Source organism: Myotis myotis, unplaced genomic scaffold (genome assembly GCF_014108235.1).
Source record: "Myotis myotis isolate mMyoMyo1 unplaced genomic scaffold, mMyoMyo1.p scaffold_m19_p_10, whole genome shotgun sequence".
Classification (NCBI taxonomy): domain Eukaryota; kingdom Metazoa; phylum Chordata; class Mammalia; order Chiroptera; family Vespertilionidae; genus Myotis; species Myotis myotis.
The window spans coordinates 64,814,275-64,831,750 of record NW_023416314.1 but is presented as its reverse complement, the minus strand read 5'-3'; the positions used below and the strand labels follow the sequence as shown (position 1 = coordinate 64,831,750).

General features: G+C 51.6%; 1 protein-coding gene across 1 annotated transcript; it reads right to left on the bottom strand.

The window, feature by feature from the left end:
- Positions 1-7,171: 7,171 nt before the first annotated feature.
- On the bottom strand, positions 7,172-9,472 carry LOC118665457 (proteoglycan 3-like). The gene is made up of 4 exons (XM_036326906.1): positions 9,416-9,472; positions 8,037-8,169; positions 7,331-7,644; positions 7,172-7,240 (listed from the first exon to the last, which is right to left on the bottom strand). The coding sequence occupies exons 2-4, from the start codon at positions 8,095-8,097 to the stop codon at positions 7,172-7,174; spliced, it is 444 nt and encodes a 147-aa protein (XP_036182799.1). The 5' UTR covers positions 8,098-8,169; positions 9,416-9,472.
- Positions 9,473-17,476: the final 8,004 nt, after the last annotated feature.

Below are 17,476 nucleotides of genomic sequence, written 5' to 3'. Positions count from 1 at the left end.
GGTGAAAAGGCCTTCCCTGCCTCTGCTGTCCCAGGGGACCTACAAATGGAGAAGTATCTGAGAGGTCACTTCTGGGCATAATTGCAGGGTAACGGTCTTGGCTGTTATCTCTCTGGCCCAACGGACCAGATCCTCAGCTTATCTACTGACATGGGGTGGTGATAGTGGGGGAATTGACCAATTCCAGGGCCCAAAAACCTGGTCTTGAATTTAAATTTTGAGCCCACCCTAAGGGTGGGGGGGAGGAAAGATCTAGACCCCTCCCCAGCATTCTCCTCCTTCTGGGGGCATCTTATCACTCTCTGGTAGGGATGCTCAGCTGCTCTCAAGACCCAAAGAGCTAGCCTCATGGTGAGCTTAAACACTTTCCCTTGTTACAGATGTGTAAATGGCACCTCAGAGAGCTTAAGCAAGATGCCCAAGATCACAAGGCAAGTCAGAGACAGGCCTAAGGGCAGGTCTTCCAGCTTCATGAACCCAAATGGCTGCCTGCCCTCTGCCTCCTCTCACTCACCTCCCTTCTCTACAGCCTGCCCCTGCTGCCGCCCTGTCTTCTTTGAACTCACACCCCAGGCAAAAACATTCCAATGACTTCAGTGACCACAGTAATGTCTGATTTAAAACTGGAAATGTGATTTTTAAAGGCCCACCACAGACCATACACTTTGCTACACGAAGACTCTGACATCCATTACCCCACTTAATCGTTACAATCATCCTACAAAATAGGTATTGCCATCTCTCACCTACACATCTATTACAGAAGCTCAGAGAGGTTCGATGACCTGCCCAAGTTCATACAACTAGGAAGGAGTGGCATGTCTGATTCCTAGGTCCTTGCTTCTTTGATATCCCCAGACAGTCTGCATTACTCCCAGAGAGTCCATCCAATGCTGCCAACTTTTCAACTTCTGTGAAACTCTGAGTGTCTGGCTTATGTTTGCATTTATGTTGAAGGGGTTTCAAACTCTGCCTCTTGTCTCAAGGGTCAGTCCAGTCCCACATCAGGCAGAGGGTGGGTCTCAGTGCAGTGTGATGCAAATGAATGGCAAGTCCCAGAGTCTCAGTTTTCTCACCTGGGAGCTGAGGCAATGACAGAACCTGCCTCTAATGAGATCAGCTCCAATAGTGCTCTCAGGACAGGGCTTGGACCTGGGGCTGTCCGGAAGCCAGCACTGGATCTGGGACCTGTGTCCACAGATAAGTACTGTCTGGATTGCGCTCCTACTCTGTGCTGTCGCGGTGAACACAACTCCAGGGGTTCCACCCTAAAGACAGAGCTTAGCTTCAAAGCTTAGCTAGCACCTTGTTGGGATAGGAAAGCCCATATTTTGGGATGTAAGGCCAGTCCTCTTATTTCATTACTTTTGCTTTTTTTATTTTTAATCCTCACCTGAGTATAATTTTCCAGTGAGTTTTAAAGAGTGGAAGGGAGAGGGTGAGAGATAGAGAAATATTGATGTGACACAAACAGATCCATTGGTTGACTCCACACGTGGTCCGGGTCCAGGGCCTCAGGAGGAGCCTGCCAATAAGGTACCTGCCCTTGAGGAGAATCCAACCCGGGACACTTCAGTCCACAGGCCAGCACTCTATCCACTGAGCCAAACCAGCTTGGGCTGGGAATCCTCCTGATAGACCCCTTCCAAAGAAAGGTGACCTCCCCTGAAGCAATGCATTCTTTGCTAGAACCTTTCTTCTGCTCCCTTCTGCCTATAAACACCTTCCATTATTACAGCTTTTCAGAGCTTCTTTCTATTTGCTGGATGGGATGCTGCCTGATTCATGAATCAATGAATAAAGCCAATTTCATATTTAAATGTACTCAGTTAAATTTTTAACAGTCCTCCACTTCTTGAATCAGTGATATCACCCTCATTTGGAAAGCTGCCCCACTCCCACCCCACCCGCTCCCTATACTGAATCCAAACAACGCAGGAGGGCCAGTTCCCCACCAGCCCCAACCCAATGAGAACTTTCCCCAGCTGGGGGATGGGTGCATTCCTCCAGCCTAGTCTGAAAAAGGTCTTGGGAGAGCCACCCAGCCCTGGATCTGCCCCTAGGTGGCGCTGTAGCCAAACCCCTCAGTGCCCCACCCCCATTCCACCAATATCCAGGGACCGCTGGCCATCCTTTTTTTTTTTTTTTAATAATTTTTATTTCTTGAAGTATTATAAAGAGTATTACATATGTCTCCTTCCCCCCGCCCCCTTGACATTCCCCCGGCCTTCCCTACCCCCTAGTGTCTTGTGTCCATTGGTTATTCTTATATGCATGCATATAAGTCCTTCGGTTGATCTCTTAAACCGCCCCCCAAACCCTCCCCAGGCTTCCCACTGTAGTTTGACAGTCTGTTCAATGCTGCTCTGCCTCTGCATCTACCCCTGTTCATCAGTCTATACTGGTCCCTATTATTTGTCCCAACCTCACTGGAGCCGTCCCAACCTCACCGGGGCCGTTTCATCCTCACCAGGGCCGTCTTGACCTCACCAGGGCCGTCCCGACCTCACTGGGGCCATCCCTACCTCGCCGGGGCCGTTTCAACCTCACCGGGTCCGTTTCAACCTCACCGGGTCCGTTTCAACCTCACTGGGGCCGTCCCAACCTCACTGGGGCTGTCTCGACCTTGCCAGTGCCGTCGAGGGCCGTCTTGGCCTCACCAGGGCTGTTTCAACCTCACGGGTGCCATCTCAACCTCACCGGAGCCATTCCGACCTCACCTGGGCCGTTTCAGCCTCACCGGGGCCGTCCCAACCTCACTAGGGCCGTCTTGACCTCACCGGGGCTGTATCGGCCTCACCGGCACTGTCCCGACCTCACCGGGGCCGTCCCAGCCTCACCGGGGAAACACGAAGTTTGGCACTCTGTCCCCTGCCGGGTGGCTCCTCACCAGACAAAATCTCCAGGCGTTCCTGGTGGCTGAACATCCAGCATGCCTGCTCGGACTTCGCCCTCCACCAAGTGCACAGATTGCCCGTCTGTCATCCCCCAGCGTCCCACGCGACACTGGAACTGGTGGGTGTGCTTGTGCGCCTGCTGGTACAGCGGTTCTACATCACCGGCCCAGCCGGGCCGGCCCCCGCCTGCCCCGAACCTGACTCCGCCCCCCGAGTGCGTCCCTCCCGGATGCGAGGAGCCGAAATCTGCAGCCTGCTGGGTTGGGCTCTGTACTTGGTGCCTCTGCACATCCTACTCAGTCTCAATGCTCTTCTTTCTATGCACGGAGTTGAAATCTGCAGTCTGCTGGGTTGGGCTCTGTACTTGGTGTCTCTGCACATCCTACTCAGTCTCAATGCTCTTCTTTCTTTCCTTCCAGTTGTAGAGCTTCCACTGTGCCAGCTTCCCCATGGTTCTGTATGATAGCTGTTTGTCCTATAGTTGGTAGTTTCAATGTTGTTGTGGGAGGCAGCCCGCACAGGTCTCTTCCTTACGCCACCATCTTGGTTCTCCTGGGTCTGTTTCTTGAGTGTGTCTCCCATGGGTGTAAGGAGTTGACGTCTGAAATTTGTTGGGTTAGGCTGCAAAAGCGCAGGTGTGTCTTTTTGTGCACCTGGCACAGCTTGGATGGGGATGTAAATTGATTAGGGCTGGATCTCAGGGAGTCTCAGGGCAGAGTAAATAGCAATGGCGGCATCTCCTCAGCTCCTCGCCTCTCCGGGACACCGGGACTTCGCGTCCCCCAGTGCCGGCGAGTAGCTGCGCACCAGAGCCTCCCTCGCTTTCTGACGGCTGCAAAGCCGTGCCACCACTCCCGTAGGGTCTGGTGCCTCATGATCCCACCCGAACCAGCTCAGTGGATGCAAGAGTTTGTAAAAGCGCAGGCGTTTTCTCTTGTGCCTCTGGCACAGCCTGGATGGGAATGTAAATTGAGTAGGGCTGGGTCTCAGGGAGTCGCAGGGCAGAGTAAATAGCAATGGCGGCGTCTCCACGGCTCCTCGCCTCTCCACCTCTCCGGGACCGGGACCGGGACCGGGACCGGGACTTCGCGTCCCCCAGTGCTGGCGAGCAGTTGCGCACCAGAGCCTCACTCGCTTTCCGACTGCTGCAAGGCTGTGCCACCTCTCCCTGTGGGGTCTGGGGCCTCAGAGACCTGCCCTGGGCAAGCCCAGAGGATTCCAGAGTTAATAACTGCTTCCAATTGAAAAAAAAACGCGAATCCGGTCGCAGCCCACCTGGCGTGCGACTGTGTACCTCTGTTTTTGGCGCCTCTGTAGCTCCTACTCAGTCTCACTGTGCTTCTTTCTTTCCTTCCATTTGCAGAACTCCCACCGGGCCAACCTCTCCATGGTTCTGAATGGTGGTTGTTTGTCTTATAGTTGGTAGTTTCAATGATGTTGTGGGAGGCAGCACGCACAGGTCTACTCCCTATGCTGCCATCTTGGTTCTCCAAAAACAAAAATCTTTACGTGTATCGAGACTCAGAGGAGGAGCGGTGCAGAAGCCAAACACCAAGGTACAGAGGCGCACGCAGAGCGGGCTGGCGGCTGAAGGCGCGGTTGTCTTTTGCAATTGGGAGGGAGTCTCAGGCTCTGAGCTCCAGTTCCGGGCGAGTCTTTGGGGACCCAGACTCATACGGGAGAAGCGGGACCGTCTGGCATCGGTCGGAACTCGAGGGCAGCTTTCTCTCAGAGGTGCTTACAGCAATTACCGGGACATTGAGAAGCAGAGCCCCGCTGGCCATCCTTTACTTTCCTCAAAGCCCCACCCTACAGGAGTGAGTACTTCCAGGATTTCCAACCCCGGGGAGCCCTCCAATGAGCAATGAAGAAACAAGAGTCAGGAAATGCGGTGGGAAACATGACTTTATGACCAGGAGAGGCTGGGAGTCCAGCCCAGCGCCCAGGGCGGGCCAGGGGCCGCCAGGGGGCTCCAGGCAGGATCTCTTCCCAGCTTCTGGCTTAGTAGGAGCAGATGAAGGGCAGGCGACTTATACAACATTTTCGTCGCCAACGACCTCCTAAAAATAGAAAACACAGTGGTGTCAGCTGCCAGCAGAGTGTGGCCCGTGCCCGCTTTGCCCTCCAATTGTCATGATATGTTTGCACCCCCCCCCCCCACTAGCTTGTGTTTGTTGAGTTTTCACCCCAGGAAGACAGGGTGCTGAGTACTTTCTGGGGGCTGCTGGCTAATCCTCACAATGACTTCCAGAGGGAGGTGCTCTCATCATCCCCATTGCACAGATGAGGAACCTGAGGCTCAGCAAGGAAATCACTGTCCTGAATGCCAGTGGGCAGGTGGCAGAGCTGGGATGGGAATTGTGGCAGCCTTTCTCCAGCATGTATGGCCTTAGCCACAGTCCTGAGTCCCTCACGTCTGGCATTCAGCCATTCCTAATTCACACATCTCTCCTTCATCCCTCATCCACACCTTTCATTCACCTTGGGTATTCTTAAGTGTCACGTCAATAGCAGAGGGAGGAAAGAAGACCCCAGGGGCCCAGCCGAGCTTGGACTGTGAGGATGGAGAGCCACATCCAGCCCTCACACAGGGCACCCCTTTACTCTACTTCACAGCCCTCCGCACAGACAGGACGTTGGTTCTCCAGTTGTGGGGAGGCTGTGAGTTTGAGGAGGTGTTGCTCAGGCAGCTCAAAGGGACAGTGTGTAAGAGTCCACCTTGCCTTCCCTTCCCTTTGCCCTGGGGCCCAGTCCCCCTCACCTCTGGTGCATAGGGTCACACAGCGGCCACGCCCATGATGATGAGCCCAGTTACTAAAATTCACAGCACTCCCATCAATCCAGTGTAACCTTCTGAACTAGAACGAGAGAAGGGATAGGCTGGGTCAGAGGCTGATTCCAGGATGATAGACATAACTAGAGGTTCCAGAAAATGCCCACTGAGTGTCCCTTTCTGGGCACTGCCCACCCAGCTAGGAGCTAGATATCCTGGACACCCACCCCTGAGGTTTGCAGGCAATGACAATGGATGAGTAGTGGTCCCCCCCGCCTCACACAGCCAGGCTTCTCAAACTTTCTGTGAATACAAGTCTCCTGCAGACCTTTTTAAAATGGAGTTGCTGATTCAGGAGTCTCAGATGAGGCCCAAGACGGTGCATCCCTAACAAGCTATCAGGCAATGCTAATTCTGCTTGGTCCATGGACCACACTTGAGTAGCAAATATAATAGCACTTATTCACCCACTATCCCAGAACCACTCTGAGAGAAGGACCCCATTTTAGACATGAGGAAGCCATTCGGGTTGTCAATGAGCAAGCTGGGGAAGGAAAGGATCTCTGACTCCAGTGCTGAGCTGGTAACTGTTTATCAACCAGCTCTGGGGGAAGGTGAGAAGGCAGAAGGAGGGAGGAACCCTGATTTGTAACAATTGCCAATTTCCTTGGGGTAAATACACCTGCCATGGCATGAAGTCACTGAACATGGAATGGGAAGAGATGCGCACAGTCACCAGTTCTCTCTAGCCACACCGGCCAGCTCCCACAGGAAGGTCACTCGGCTGCTGGGATGAGGCCTGATGCCAGAGAGAACTTCCTGTACCTGGGAGCTGGCCCCTCACTTACCCAGCCCCTGAGTCTGCCTCCAATCCAGACCTGTTGCTGGTTAACATTACTGGCCAAGCACTGGAGTTGATAGTTGACACTGAGGTTGTGGATAGAGACGAGGTTGCCTCTGTAGCACCTCCAGCAGGTGTCCTGCAGAAAGAAGAGGTGGGGTAGATAATTCACTGGGGTTTTTTTCCCCTCAAGTTCCTGAGACTTCAGGAGAAAACTCTCCACCCCTGGTCAGGTCAGAAATCAGGGATCTACTTGCTCCTCCAATTCCATCTCTTACTCCTTCATCTGTCACCGGGACCTTCTTGCAGGAAATAATAATAATGCTGAGAATAATCTTAACCACTGTTTACTGGGAGTTTATAATGACTCAAGGACTGACCGAAATGCTTGCCATGTGTTTCCTCATTTAAACATAACCACAACATAAGAGGCTGGTACCATATATCTCCATTGTACAAGTGAAGATCCTGAAGCTCTGAAGGGTGAAGTGACTTGCCCAGGTAACATGACAATCACAGGTGGAGCCAGGGTTTAACACAGGTATATCTAATACCAAAGCCTTTGTTCCAATCAGTGATTCTCAAAGTACTGTCTCCAGACCAACAATATCATCATCACCAGGCACTTGGTCCTAAATGCAAACTCTTGGGCCCCGCCTGCTAATTCTGATATCTATGCTTCAACAAGACCTCTAGGAGATTCTGCTGCTCACTAGCATTTGAGAACCACTAGTGTAAATGAATAAGGAACAGGAGGTGGAATCCACTATCTTCTCCTGCCCCTGGTCCTCCATCAGCAGCCTCCCTGCCACCACTTACCCTAGCGCCTCTAAATCTTCTGCAGGTCCGCACCAACACGTAGCGGCAGGTCTTGCATCCAGGACTGCCAAGAATTTTCACTGTGTCCTCTTCCCTGGGGCACTGCAAGTTCTCATCTAGGTCATCTTGGTCCGACTCCATGGCCTCTTCATCCTCAACGGCATCTTGGCAGCTGGAAGCCTCCACCTGCTCTCCTTCAGACTGAATCGCCTCCTCAGTCAGGACTGACTCTCCCTCCTGTTCCCCAGAGCCTTCCAGATCCTGGCTCAGGTCTGCCTGTGACTCTTGGCTGTCAGGATAGAGGGCATCATTCCCTGGAAGAACAGGTAGCTTGCCATCATGTCAGGGATCCCCTTCTTCTAGGACCACGGACAGCTCCGACAGCCCCATTTAAGCCTTCCTAGTGTCTCCTTCTGGAGCCTAGGCCTAAGAATCTCCTCCCGTTTGGGGTGAGCACATGGTGCTGGCTGACAGGTGTGTATTTCGGGGTAGGAAGAAGCACTTCTGAGAAGGTGGGTGGGTTTTGCTTGAGGAGTAGCCCCGACAGATTGTTCAGGTCACATTTCTGAGTCCATGAAGATCTTACCTGAGGGGAGCTGGGTCCACGGAAGAAGGAAAAGCTGTGGCCCTGGCCCAGAAGAAGCCAAGGAGTTGCCAGAAAGAGGAGAAGGGGTCAAGCTGGATGAGAAGGGAAGGGAGGATTTACCCTGATGAAGAGCAGCAACTGTCCCCAGCAGGAGGAGCAGCAGGAGCAGGGGGAGTTTCATAGTCACTGTTCTTGTGGCAGGGACACAGCTTCACTTCCCGCCGTGGATGTGCTCACTGTGTCTACACGGCCCCTGTCCCACAACAGAGATGCAATGTTTGTTTAATTAGCTGATTAAAGGCAAGTTAGAGGGCTTCCTTCTCCCCCAGTGAACAGATGCTGACCTGGAGAAGCAGAAAATGTCCCTTTTACCCATGGGCTTTATCACTGGCCCCTGAAATGACACTTAGCCCAGACTCTGTCCCTGCAAGAACAGGTGTACTCAAGGTCAGGACCGGTTCCACTACACTGAGGACGTAGTGGAAGGACAATGGCCATCAAGGTCCTGGGGACAGGCCTCCTAGGCTCCCTAGGCAGCTGGGAGAGGACTCACCTCTGAAGTGTCGGAGACCTCCACTCTTGCTGTCTCAGAATGAGGGGTCCCAGAGGCAGTCCTTATATTGGGCTTTTGGGGAAGTGGGAAGAGGCTTGGATGATTGCCCCAGGCTGGGGTGCTGGGCAGGGGAGCTGATAATAAGGCATTTGTTCAATTCTCTCAACTGCTCCCTGCTGGGACTGCAGGGACCTGCCTCCTGGGGTCCACTGACACACATGGGTGTCTAACCACCCAGGTGCGCTGGAGAAGACCCCAGATGTCTACTGCCCACATATACTTACTATTAGCACCCCTAAAGTGCCCAGTCTTAACCCTATGAGCAGCCTTCCTCTGGTCATTATCTCAGCCAATGTGGGGGAGGATCCTACAATGCTGGGGGACCATAAGGGGAAGAGGGAGAAGGCGAAGGGAGTCCCACCCTCCTGAGTTTATGTCTACCAGGGACTTCATATGTATCCTATCCCAGAATCATCACCGTCTCCTCATTCCCATGGGAATGTATGATGACCCTAACTTCACATGTATGGAAAATGAGATTCAGAGAGGAAAAGTCCCTTGCAAGTGTGCACAGGAAGTGGGGGATCTGGGAATCCTAGTCCTTTTGGCTCCCAAACCTTCTATCTATCATCTATCTATCTCTTTCTCTCTCTCCCTTCCTCCTCTTTTTCTTGTTCAAACTCTAGTTCTCCCTCTTTCTATTTTTTCATCTTTTTTTAAATTAAATCTTTATTGTTCAGATTATTACAGTTGTTCCTCTTTTTTCCCCCCATAACTCCCCTCCACCTGGTTCCCACCCCACCCTCTGCCCTTACCCACCCCCCCACTGTCCTCATCCTTCGATTTTTGTCCAGTCTCTTCCCACACCCCCCACATCCCTTTCCCCCCGCACCCCAAGAATAGTCAGTCCATTCCCTTTCTATGCCCCTGATTCTATTATATTCACCAGTTTATTCTGTTCATCAGATTATTTGTTCACTTGACTTTTAGATTCACTTGTTGATAGATGTGGAGTTCAGAGCAGTCGGGAGCTTAGACTCCCTCCTGATTGAAAAAGACAACCGCGTCCTCAGTTGCCAGCCCTTTCCGTGTGCGCCTCCATACCTCTGCACTTTACTTCTGTACCTCCTCTGATTCTCAGTGTGCTTTTCTCTTTTCTTCTAGTTGTAGGATTTCCACTCAGCCAGCCTTCCTGTGGTTCTGGATGATGTCCGTTTTGTCTTTTAGTTGTATTTTTGAAGTGGTTGTGCAAGGCAGCAATTTCCCGTGTTTACCTATGCCACCATCTTGGTTTCTCTATTTTTTCATCTTTAATGTGTGAAAAACATATGCTCTTTCTTCTATGCTATAGATCTAGATGAAGTTTCTCAACCTTTTCATTCTTACTATTTGGAGTAAAGTAATTCTTTGTAGTGTGTTGGCAGAGGAAGGAAGGGGGGATTGTAGAAGTTTAGTAGCATCCATGGTCTCTACTCAGTAACTGTCAGGAGTACCTCCCCCATCATCTGACTGTCCCCCAAAGACTATCAAAAACATCTCCACATATTTCCAAATGTCCTCTGGGGAGCAAAGTTGCCTCCATTGAGAATCGCTGATCTATAAAATTTAATCCAACCTCAAGGCATATCTTCAGGCAAAGAGGAGACAGCTGCAATGGAAAGCTTAGTGCAGAATCTTCCTGACACCATGGGGGCCACCCTCCCCACCCCCATCCTCATCTCCCACCAGCCCTCTGTCACCACTAGGTCAGGACTAGGGGGCAGTGAGTGAGGCACTCATCTCAGGTGCAAAATTTAAGGGGGCACTAAAGAATTCAGTAGTCAAGATAAATAATGCTTTCATGCAATCTTTCTTGGAAATAAAAATAAAAGCAAAAACATCTGTGATGATTAAAATATCAAAACTTTAATCAACCCAGCTCCAGCCACATTCACTGCAGGCCAAAGAGAGGCCAACAAGTGCCGAGCCCTGGCCATGCTGAATATCCTTGCCGGGAGCTAGTGGCCTTGGCAGGGTGGGTGACCTACTCTCTGATATTCCCTCTAGGCAGTCATGTCTCTTCCTCAGACCCCTGCTCAGCCTTCCAGGACTCAGGGCACCAGACACAGGTAGCCCAGAGGGTGAAAAGGCCTTCCCTGCCTCTGCTGTCCCAGGGGACCTACAAATGGAGAAGTATCTGAGAGGTCACTTCTGGGCCTGATTGCAGGGTAACAATCTTGGCTGTTATCTCTGGCCCAACGGACCAGATCCTCAGCTTATCTACTGACATGAGGTGGGGGGGGGGGGGGGCGATTGATCAATTCTGGGGCGAAAAACCTGGTCTTGGATTTAAATTTTGAGTCCACCCTAGGGGTGGGGGGAGAGGTTAGGGCTAGACCCCTCCCCAGAATTCTCCTCCCTCTGGGGCCCAGGCCAGGGGCATCTTATCACTCCCTGGTTGGAATGCTCAGCTGCTCTCAAGAGCCAGCCTCACGATGAACTGTACACACACACATCCTTTGAACAGCCCTGTGTTACAGATGTGGAAATGGCACCGCAGAGAGTTTGAACAAGTTGCCCAAGATCAACACAGCAAGTCAGAGACAGGCCTAGGGCAGGTGTTCCAGCTCCTTGTCCCCCCATGGCTGCCTGCCCTCTGCCTCCTCTCACTCACCTCCCTTCTCTACAGCCTGCCCCCGCCCCAATCCTGTCTTCTTGGCACTCACACCCCAGGCAAAGACATTCCAATGGCTTCAGTGACCACAGTAATATCTGATTTAAAACTGGAAATAACATTTTTGAAGGTCCAGCACCGACCATATACTTTGCTACAGGAAGGCTCTGGCATCCTACAAAATAGGTATTGCCATCTCTCACCTACACACCTACTACAGAAGCTGAGAGAGATTCAATGACCTGCCCAAGTTCATACAACTAGGGAGGAGTGGCACGTCTGACTCCTAGGTCCTTGCTTCTTTGATACCCCCAGACAGTCTGCATTACTCCCAGACAGTCCATCCAATGCTGCCAACCTTTTCAGCATCCGTGAAACTCCGACTATCTGACTAATGACAGAATCCACCTCTAATGAGATCAGTTCCAATAACGCTATCAGGAGAGTGTCTGACACCTGGGGCTGTCAGGAAGCCACGACTGGATCTGGGACCCGAATTCACAGGTAAGCACTGTCTGGATTGCTTATCTCCCGCTCTGTGTTGGTGCCGTGGATGGAACCCCAGGGGTTCCTTAGCCGCACAGAGCTTAGCTAGCACCTTGTTGGAGATGGGCAAGCCCATATTTTGGATGTAAGGCCAGTCCTCTTATTTCATTACTTTTACTTTTCTTTTTTAATCCCCACCCGAGGATATTTTTCCATTGATTTTTGGAGTGGAAGAGAGAGGGAAAGACAGAGAAATATCGATGTGAGAGAAACAGACCCATTGGTTTCCTTCCGCATGTGAGGGCTGGGGAGGAGCCTGCAACCAAGGTAGGTGCCTTTAACTGGAATCAAAGCCGGGACTCTTCAGTCAGCAGGCGGACACTGTATCCACTGAGCCAAACTGGCTAGGGCTAATTTTACAGTTTTAAAACTTTACTTGTGGACTTATAATAGGCATCTGGTAAAGTAGATGAGCTGCTTGGGAATTTTTACAGAATGAGTGCATCCACATAACCATGCCCAGATCAAGGTACAGAATGTTACCAGGAGCCCAGATGCCTTCTTCCTGCCCCACTTTTGACATTAATACCCCAAGGGGATCCTTACAGACTGGACACCACACTTCTGTCACAACCCCCCGCTCCGACCCCCCAACAGGTTTATGAGGGACAAGGCAACGTTCACCCCCACTTAGTGCAGAGCCTGGCACCTGGTAAATGCTTAATAAACGGGAGTTTTTCTTGATTTTTATTAGGAATATTTGAATAAAGGGAAGCAATACCTTCCCACACCAGAATATGAAGTCCTCGAGGGCAAGATGGCATCAGAACTTCAGGCCCGCCCTGCCCGGCACCCAACCCAGGGCTGAGCCCCGCACAGGTTTCAGAACTCCAGCTTCAGTTTGATTTCTATCTCTTTCTCAACTTACTGTGCAACCTTGAGCAAGTAGCTTCTCCGATATGGGCCAAAATAAAAAAAAAGTGAAGTTCTTCATTGGCCTCTCTAAGACCCTGGTCCCATCTCTAATCTTCTGAATTTGAGGAGTCTCGGAGGAAAAGGGCTTCGGGCATTGACTTTCTGCTCACCTCCCCAGTGCAGAGAGCGTCCGGGACACCTACCTTTCTCCCCTGCGATTGGGAATCCCTTATCTCCAACTGGGCTGGAGTCCTGTGCCCCAAGATGTACCCAAGGGTAAGGGAGTTTGCCTGCCTCCCCACTGTGCTCCATCCCCACGCGATCATGTCTGGGAGGCAGCCATGGCTTCCACCAAGGAACCCTCACGGTTAAAAGAGCATGCTCCGGAATCCCTAGGTGTGTGAGTGATGGAAGAAAGCAATCCTGGTTTAAGATTGCCACAGAGCCGAAACCGATTTGGCTCAGTGGATAGAGCGTCGGACTGCGGACTGAAAGGTCCCAGGTTCGATTCTGGTCAAGGGCATGTACCTGGGTTGCGGGCACATCCCCAGTAGGAGATGTGCAGGAGGCAGCTGATCGATGTTTCTCTCTCGTCGATGTTTCTAACTCTCTATCTCTCTCCCTTCCTCTCTGTAAAAAATCAATAAACTATATTTAAAAAAAAAAAAAAAGATCGCCACAGAGTGGGCCTAACAGATGCCCTGCAATGAGATCTCAAGCAGGAATGTTAATGACAACCATAGCAGCAGCCAGTGTTCAGGAAGCACTTTCTGCGTGCTAAGTGTTCCTGGGGCTCCATATCATTTAATCTTCTCAACAACGCTAAGGCAAGTACCACTGTCATCCGTGAATTACAAAAAGAATGGGGCTCAGACTGGTGAAGACTTGCCAGGTAAGTATCGAAGGCAGGATGTGAGCGGAGAGCCTGCCTTCTTACCCTCCACACCACACTCCCCAGGGAGGTGAATAAATGGCACGGAGCACCCACGGGGACCCTGGAAGTTAGTGGGACAGGTGATGTCACGGGAAGCATGGAGAACGTGCTTCTTGGAATTAAAAGGACCCTGTGTAGGCGGGCACCTCACCTCCCAGGCTCTGTTTGCCCGTCTGTGAGTTTAGTTAAGGATGACAACCTCAGGGGGTTTGGGGAGGATGCACTGGGAAGCTGGTTGTGCAGTGATCTACGAAGTGCCTGACACGTGGTGGGTCCTCAACAGACTCTCTGAATATTATCCCCGTTGTAGAAAGCGAGGCTCAGAAAGGTTAGGTGATGCTCCAGATTTCACGTACTAGTAAATGGTGGAGCTTGAAAAGGCATCCATCATCCACGGGAAGAGATTCTGAGCATATTCTACGTACACATCACTACACGGGGCAATTCACAGCCCCCACAAGAGGATACTTGGTCTCTGCCGTTGGACTGTCCGAGCCACAAGTACCTGGAATTACATCTGCCCCTCCCCGCCTTGGAAGTTCAGCAACGAGATTGGAGGTTCAATCCATGGGAAGAGCCCGGGCATAGGGCTCGCACAGACACAGCAGGGAGGTTTGTGTCTGCTCAGTGAGGGCCCATGGATTTCAGCTGACTCGCTGATTCCCGTTTGGCAGAGGCAGGAGGAAGTGAATGGGAAAGGCGGGCGGCCATGGTTATTTGTGGACTGGACTTTCAGGCTTGTTGGTCTCAGCATCAGGCTAGCCACACACACCATCTCTAGGCAGCTCCGCCAGACCACCAGAAGACTCCCCAAGATGACTGAGGGGGCCTAGGGGAGGGGCCAGGAGGCTCAGGGTCTTCCTCCTTGATAGGCCATTCTCTCTTGGCCAGGTGTAGGGGGACAGCATTCTGACTCAAACAGTCCATCCTTCCATCTCTTCCCCAACAGGACACCCCAGAAATACCCAACCTTCTGCAAGGCCTCCTGGCTCAAGTCACCCTGCAGTCTCTGCAAGCCAGTCCCTGGCAGGAGGGGGGGGGGGGGGCGGTAGAGATCTCATGGTGGTGGGGGAGTTAAATAGGCTCCTTCTCTTCCTTCATTTTATTTTTTCCTTTCTTTCTCTCTCTTTCTTTCTTCCTCTCTTTCTTCCTCCTTTGAAGATTTCCCATTATAAACAGTACAAGAGAATCTGTGTTGCTTTGTTAGGCAGAAACAAGCTGGGGCAAATGCTCACAGGGTGGTTTCATCCTGAACCAAGGCATTCCTCCGGGGGTGAAATGCGGGCAAGTCTCGCTCTGCTCTCCCCCACCCCCCTGCAGTCGCAGCTGTTACTGGCAACATCTGGAGCACGCACACCTGCTGCTGGCCCAGTGGGGGGGGGGGGGGGGGTGCCAGGTTTGAAGTGCCTCAGGTTCATGAACTCACCCAATCCTGGCAGCTCCATGATGTGTTCCTATGGCTATTCCCATTTTGCAGGTGAAGAAGCAGAGGCACCTCGACCCCAGAGCCTGCGTGGGAAAGAGCTGGGAGTTGGTCTTGGACAGTCCAATGGCAGAGAGCAAGCTCCTCTAGCTTCTGTTCCCAAAGGTTCTCTCTAGTCTGCTCCACACGCCCCGTTACGGGCAAGGAAACCGAGGCTGCTCAGAATCAAGGTTCTCATCAAGGTCACTCAACTGGTTGGCGCCTGCGAAGCCCAGAGCCTTTCCCAGTCCTCGTTCAGGCCTGGGAGGTAACACTGGTCGCAGAAAACTCACCGCTGAGGGGCCTTGGAGCAGACATTTGCAGTTAGAAAATAAATAATCCAACTCCCTGGTGTCAGGGCCCATGGGACCACCCTGCCTGCCACTGGCTCAGCTCTTCTGTGGGCAGTGAGCTGCCATGTGCCCAGGAGCCACAGACATGTCCCACCTGGGGACTCCCCATGGCTGCGCCAAGGACCATAGCCTGTGCCTAGAGCTGGAGGGAAGGGTCCTTCCCTGCTGCGCCTGGGACACACCCAACACATTTAGAGGCATCTACCCCTGAGGGTTGGCAGAAAGGACTTCGGAACAACCACTGGAGTCCTTGCCCCAAGCTTCAAATTTGGGGACAAGGGTACAAAGGCCCTGGGAAGCCACCAGCCAACACCTTTGGCTAAAGAGTAGATTCACAAACAATGATTAATGGCTATGTTGTCATTCCCTAGAAACCTCTAAAGTGCCTCTTTGGCAACAGTGGGCCCCCTGGATCCTATTGTCACTTATATTCTCCCATCTGCTGACCTCGGCTGTTCCCACAACTCCTGTCATCTGGGACCCCTGCTCAGGCAGCAGAGGGGGGACAGCAAGGGAGTGGGGCACAGTGTCCCAAGATGTATATGAAGGGGACCTCAGAGTGGGTGAGTGGGGGGTAAACAAGGTGTGATGTGGCCATGGGATGGGGTTGTAATCAGTCGTTTACCACCACGGGTTTGAGGACTCTTTGATGACATAGAAAAGCGTATGGGATCCTCTCCATTGGCACGCGCACACTGGCATGACTCTGCAGGACACATGCCAGCGTGTGCACCACCCTCGCTTCAGAGCCACGGAACTTGTTTTTCATGCAGTTCTTTATGTTCTGCTCTGTTTTACAACCACCATGTGTATCTTACATAAGAATGAACGTAAAGAAAAGGGGATGGCTAAAACAAATGTGACCTTAGGAGTCAGACAAATCTGAGTTTAAATACCAGCTGCACAACGCGATGGTCAGATGATCTTGGACAAAATGTGCCATCCAGAGCCTGACTTTCCTCATCTGCAAACTGGTGCTCATGATAGAGATGGTCACACAAAGCCCCTCACTCGTGTTGTCAGCTGCCCTTTCATTTTTCAATATTTTTAATTGATTTTTGGAGAGAGAGGAAGGGAGAGGGAGAGAGAGAGAGAAACATGGATGTGAGAGAGAAACATCAATCAACTGCCTCCTGCATGCACCCCAACCTGAGATGGAGCCTGCCACCTGGACATATGCCCTGATCAGGGATCAAACCAACGGCCTACCAGTGCAAGGGATGATATTCAACCAACTGAGCCACACCAGTCCGGACTCAGCTGTCCTTTAAATGGCAGGTGCTCTCCAACTCATGAAGTATCCTCTGCTCCCAGAGAAGGCCCACCCCACCTGGCAGGTAGCCTTGGAGGGGACAGATTTGCTCCATTCTCTCTGCTGAGGCTGGTAGCGGAGAGGAGGGCTGGGCTGGGGTCCTGTTGCTGAGTGAAATGAAAACTTGTGAAATTCATGGGTTGCCTTCTTCCTCCTTTGAAAGAGCAGTTGGTCCCATTTGAGGAAGAGGTTATAGGAGGCAGGTTCTCAGAACAAAAATAGGAGGCTGTGCATGCGGCTGCTTCTCTCACTTACTCATCTTGCCCAGAAATCATCTCTGACTCTCTCTGGATATGTGTTCTTTGTGCTTCCTGAGGAATCCAGGCACTATATATATATTGCCTCTCTATTGAGATATAACGCACATATCACACAATTCACCCACTTAAAGTTTTCAGTGTATTTCAGAATTGTACAATCACTATCAATTTTAGAAAATTTTCATCACCCTACAGAGGAGCCCCTTCCTCATTAGCCGTCATCACCTGCTCCCCCAGCCCCGGGCAATGCCTACTCTACTTTCTGCCCCTAGAGATGTGCCTATTGTGGACATTTCACAGCCAAATGAATCATAGACTATGTGGTCTCTCTTGACTGGCTTCTTCCACTTGGCATAGAGTTTTCAAGGCTGATCCGTGTCATAGCTCGTATCAGTACCCCATTCCTGTGTGTTGCTGCATAATGTCCCATTGTATGGCTCCGCCACACTTTGTTTCTCCACTCACCACTTGGTGGACATTCGGCATCCTTTTTGAATTTAATATATTAACTGTAATGATAGCTGTGATCTGTTGAATACCTACTATGTGTGGGCACTTGACCCAATTCTAATCCTTACAACAGTCCAGGAAGAAAGGAGTACTTCTCCCATCATGCTGATAAACAAGCTGAG

Coding starts and splice junctions, on each gene's coding strand:
- LOC118665457 (XM_036326906.1), bottom strand. CDS start 8,097: ATGAAACTCCCCCTGCTCCTGCTGCTCCTCCTGCTGGGGACAGTTGCT. Junction 7,645..8,036: donor AGTTGCTGCTCTTCATCAGG/GTAAATCCTCCC, acceptor CTGTTCTTCCAG/GGAATGATGCCCTCTATCCT. Junction 7,241..7,330: donor GAAGATTTAGAGGCGCTAGG/GTAAGTGGTGGC, acceptor CATTTACACTAG/TGGTTCTCAAATGCTAGTGA.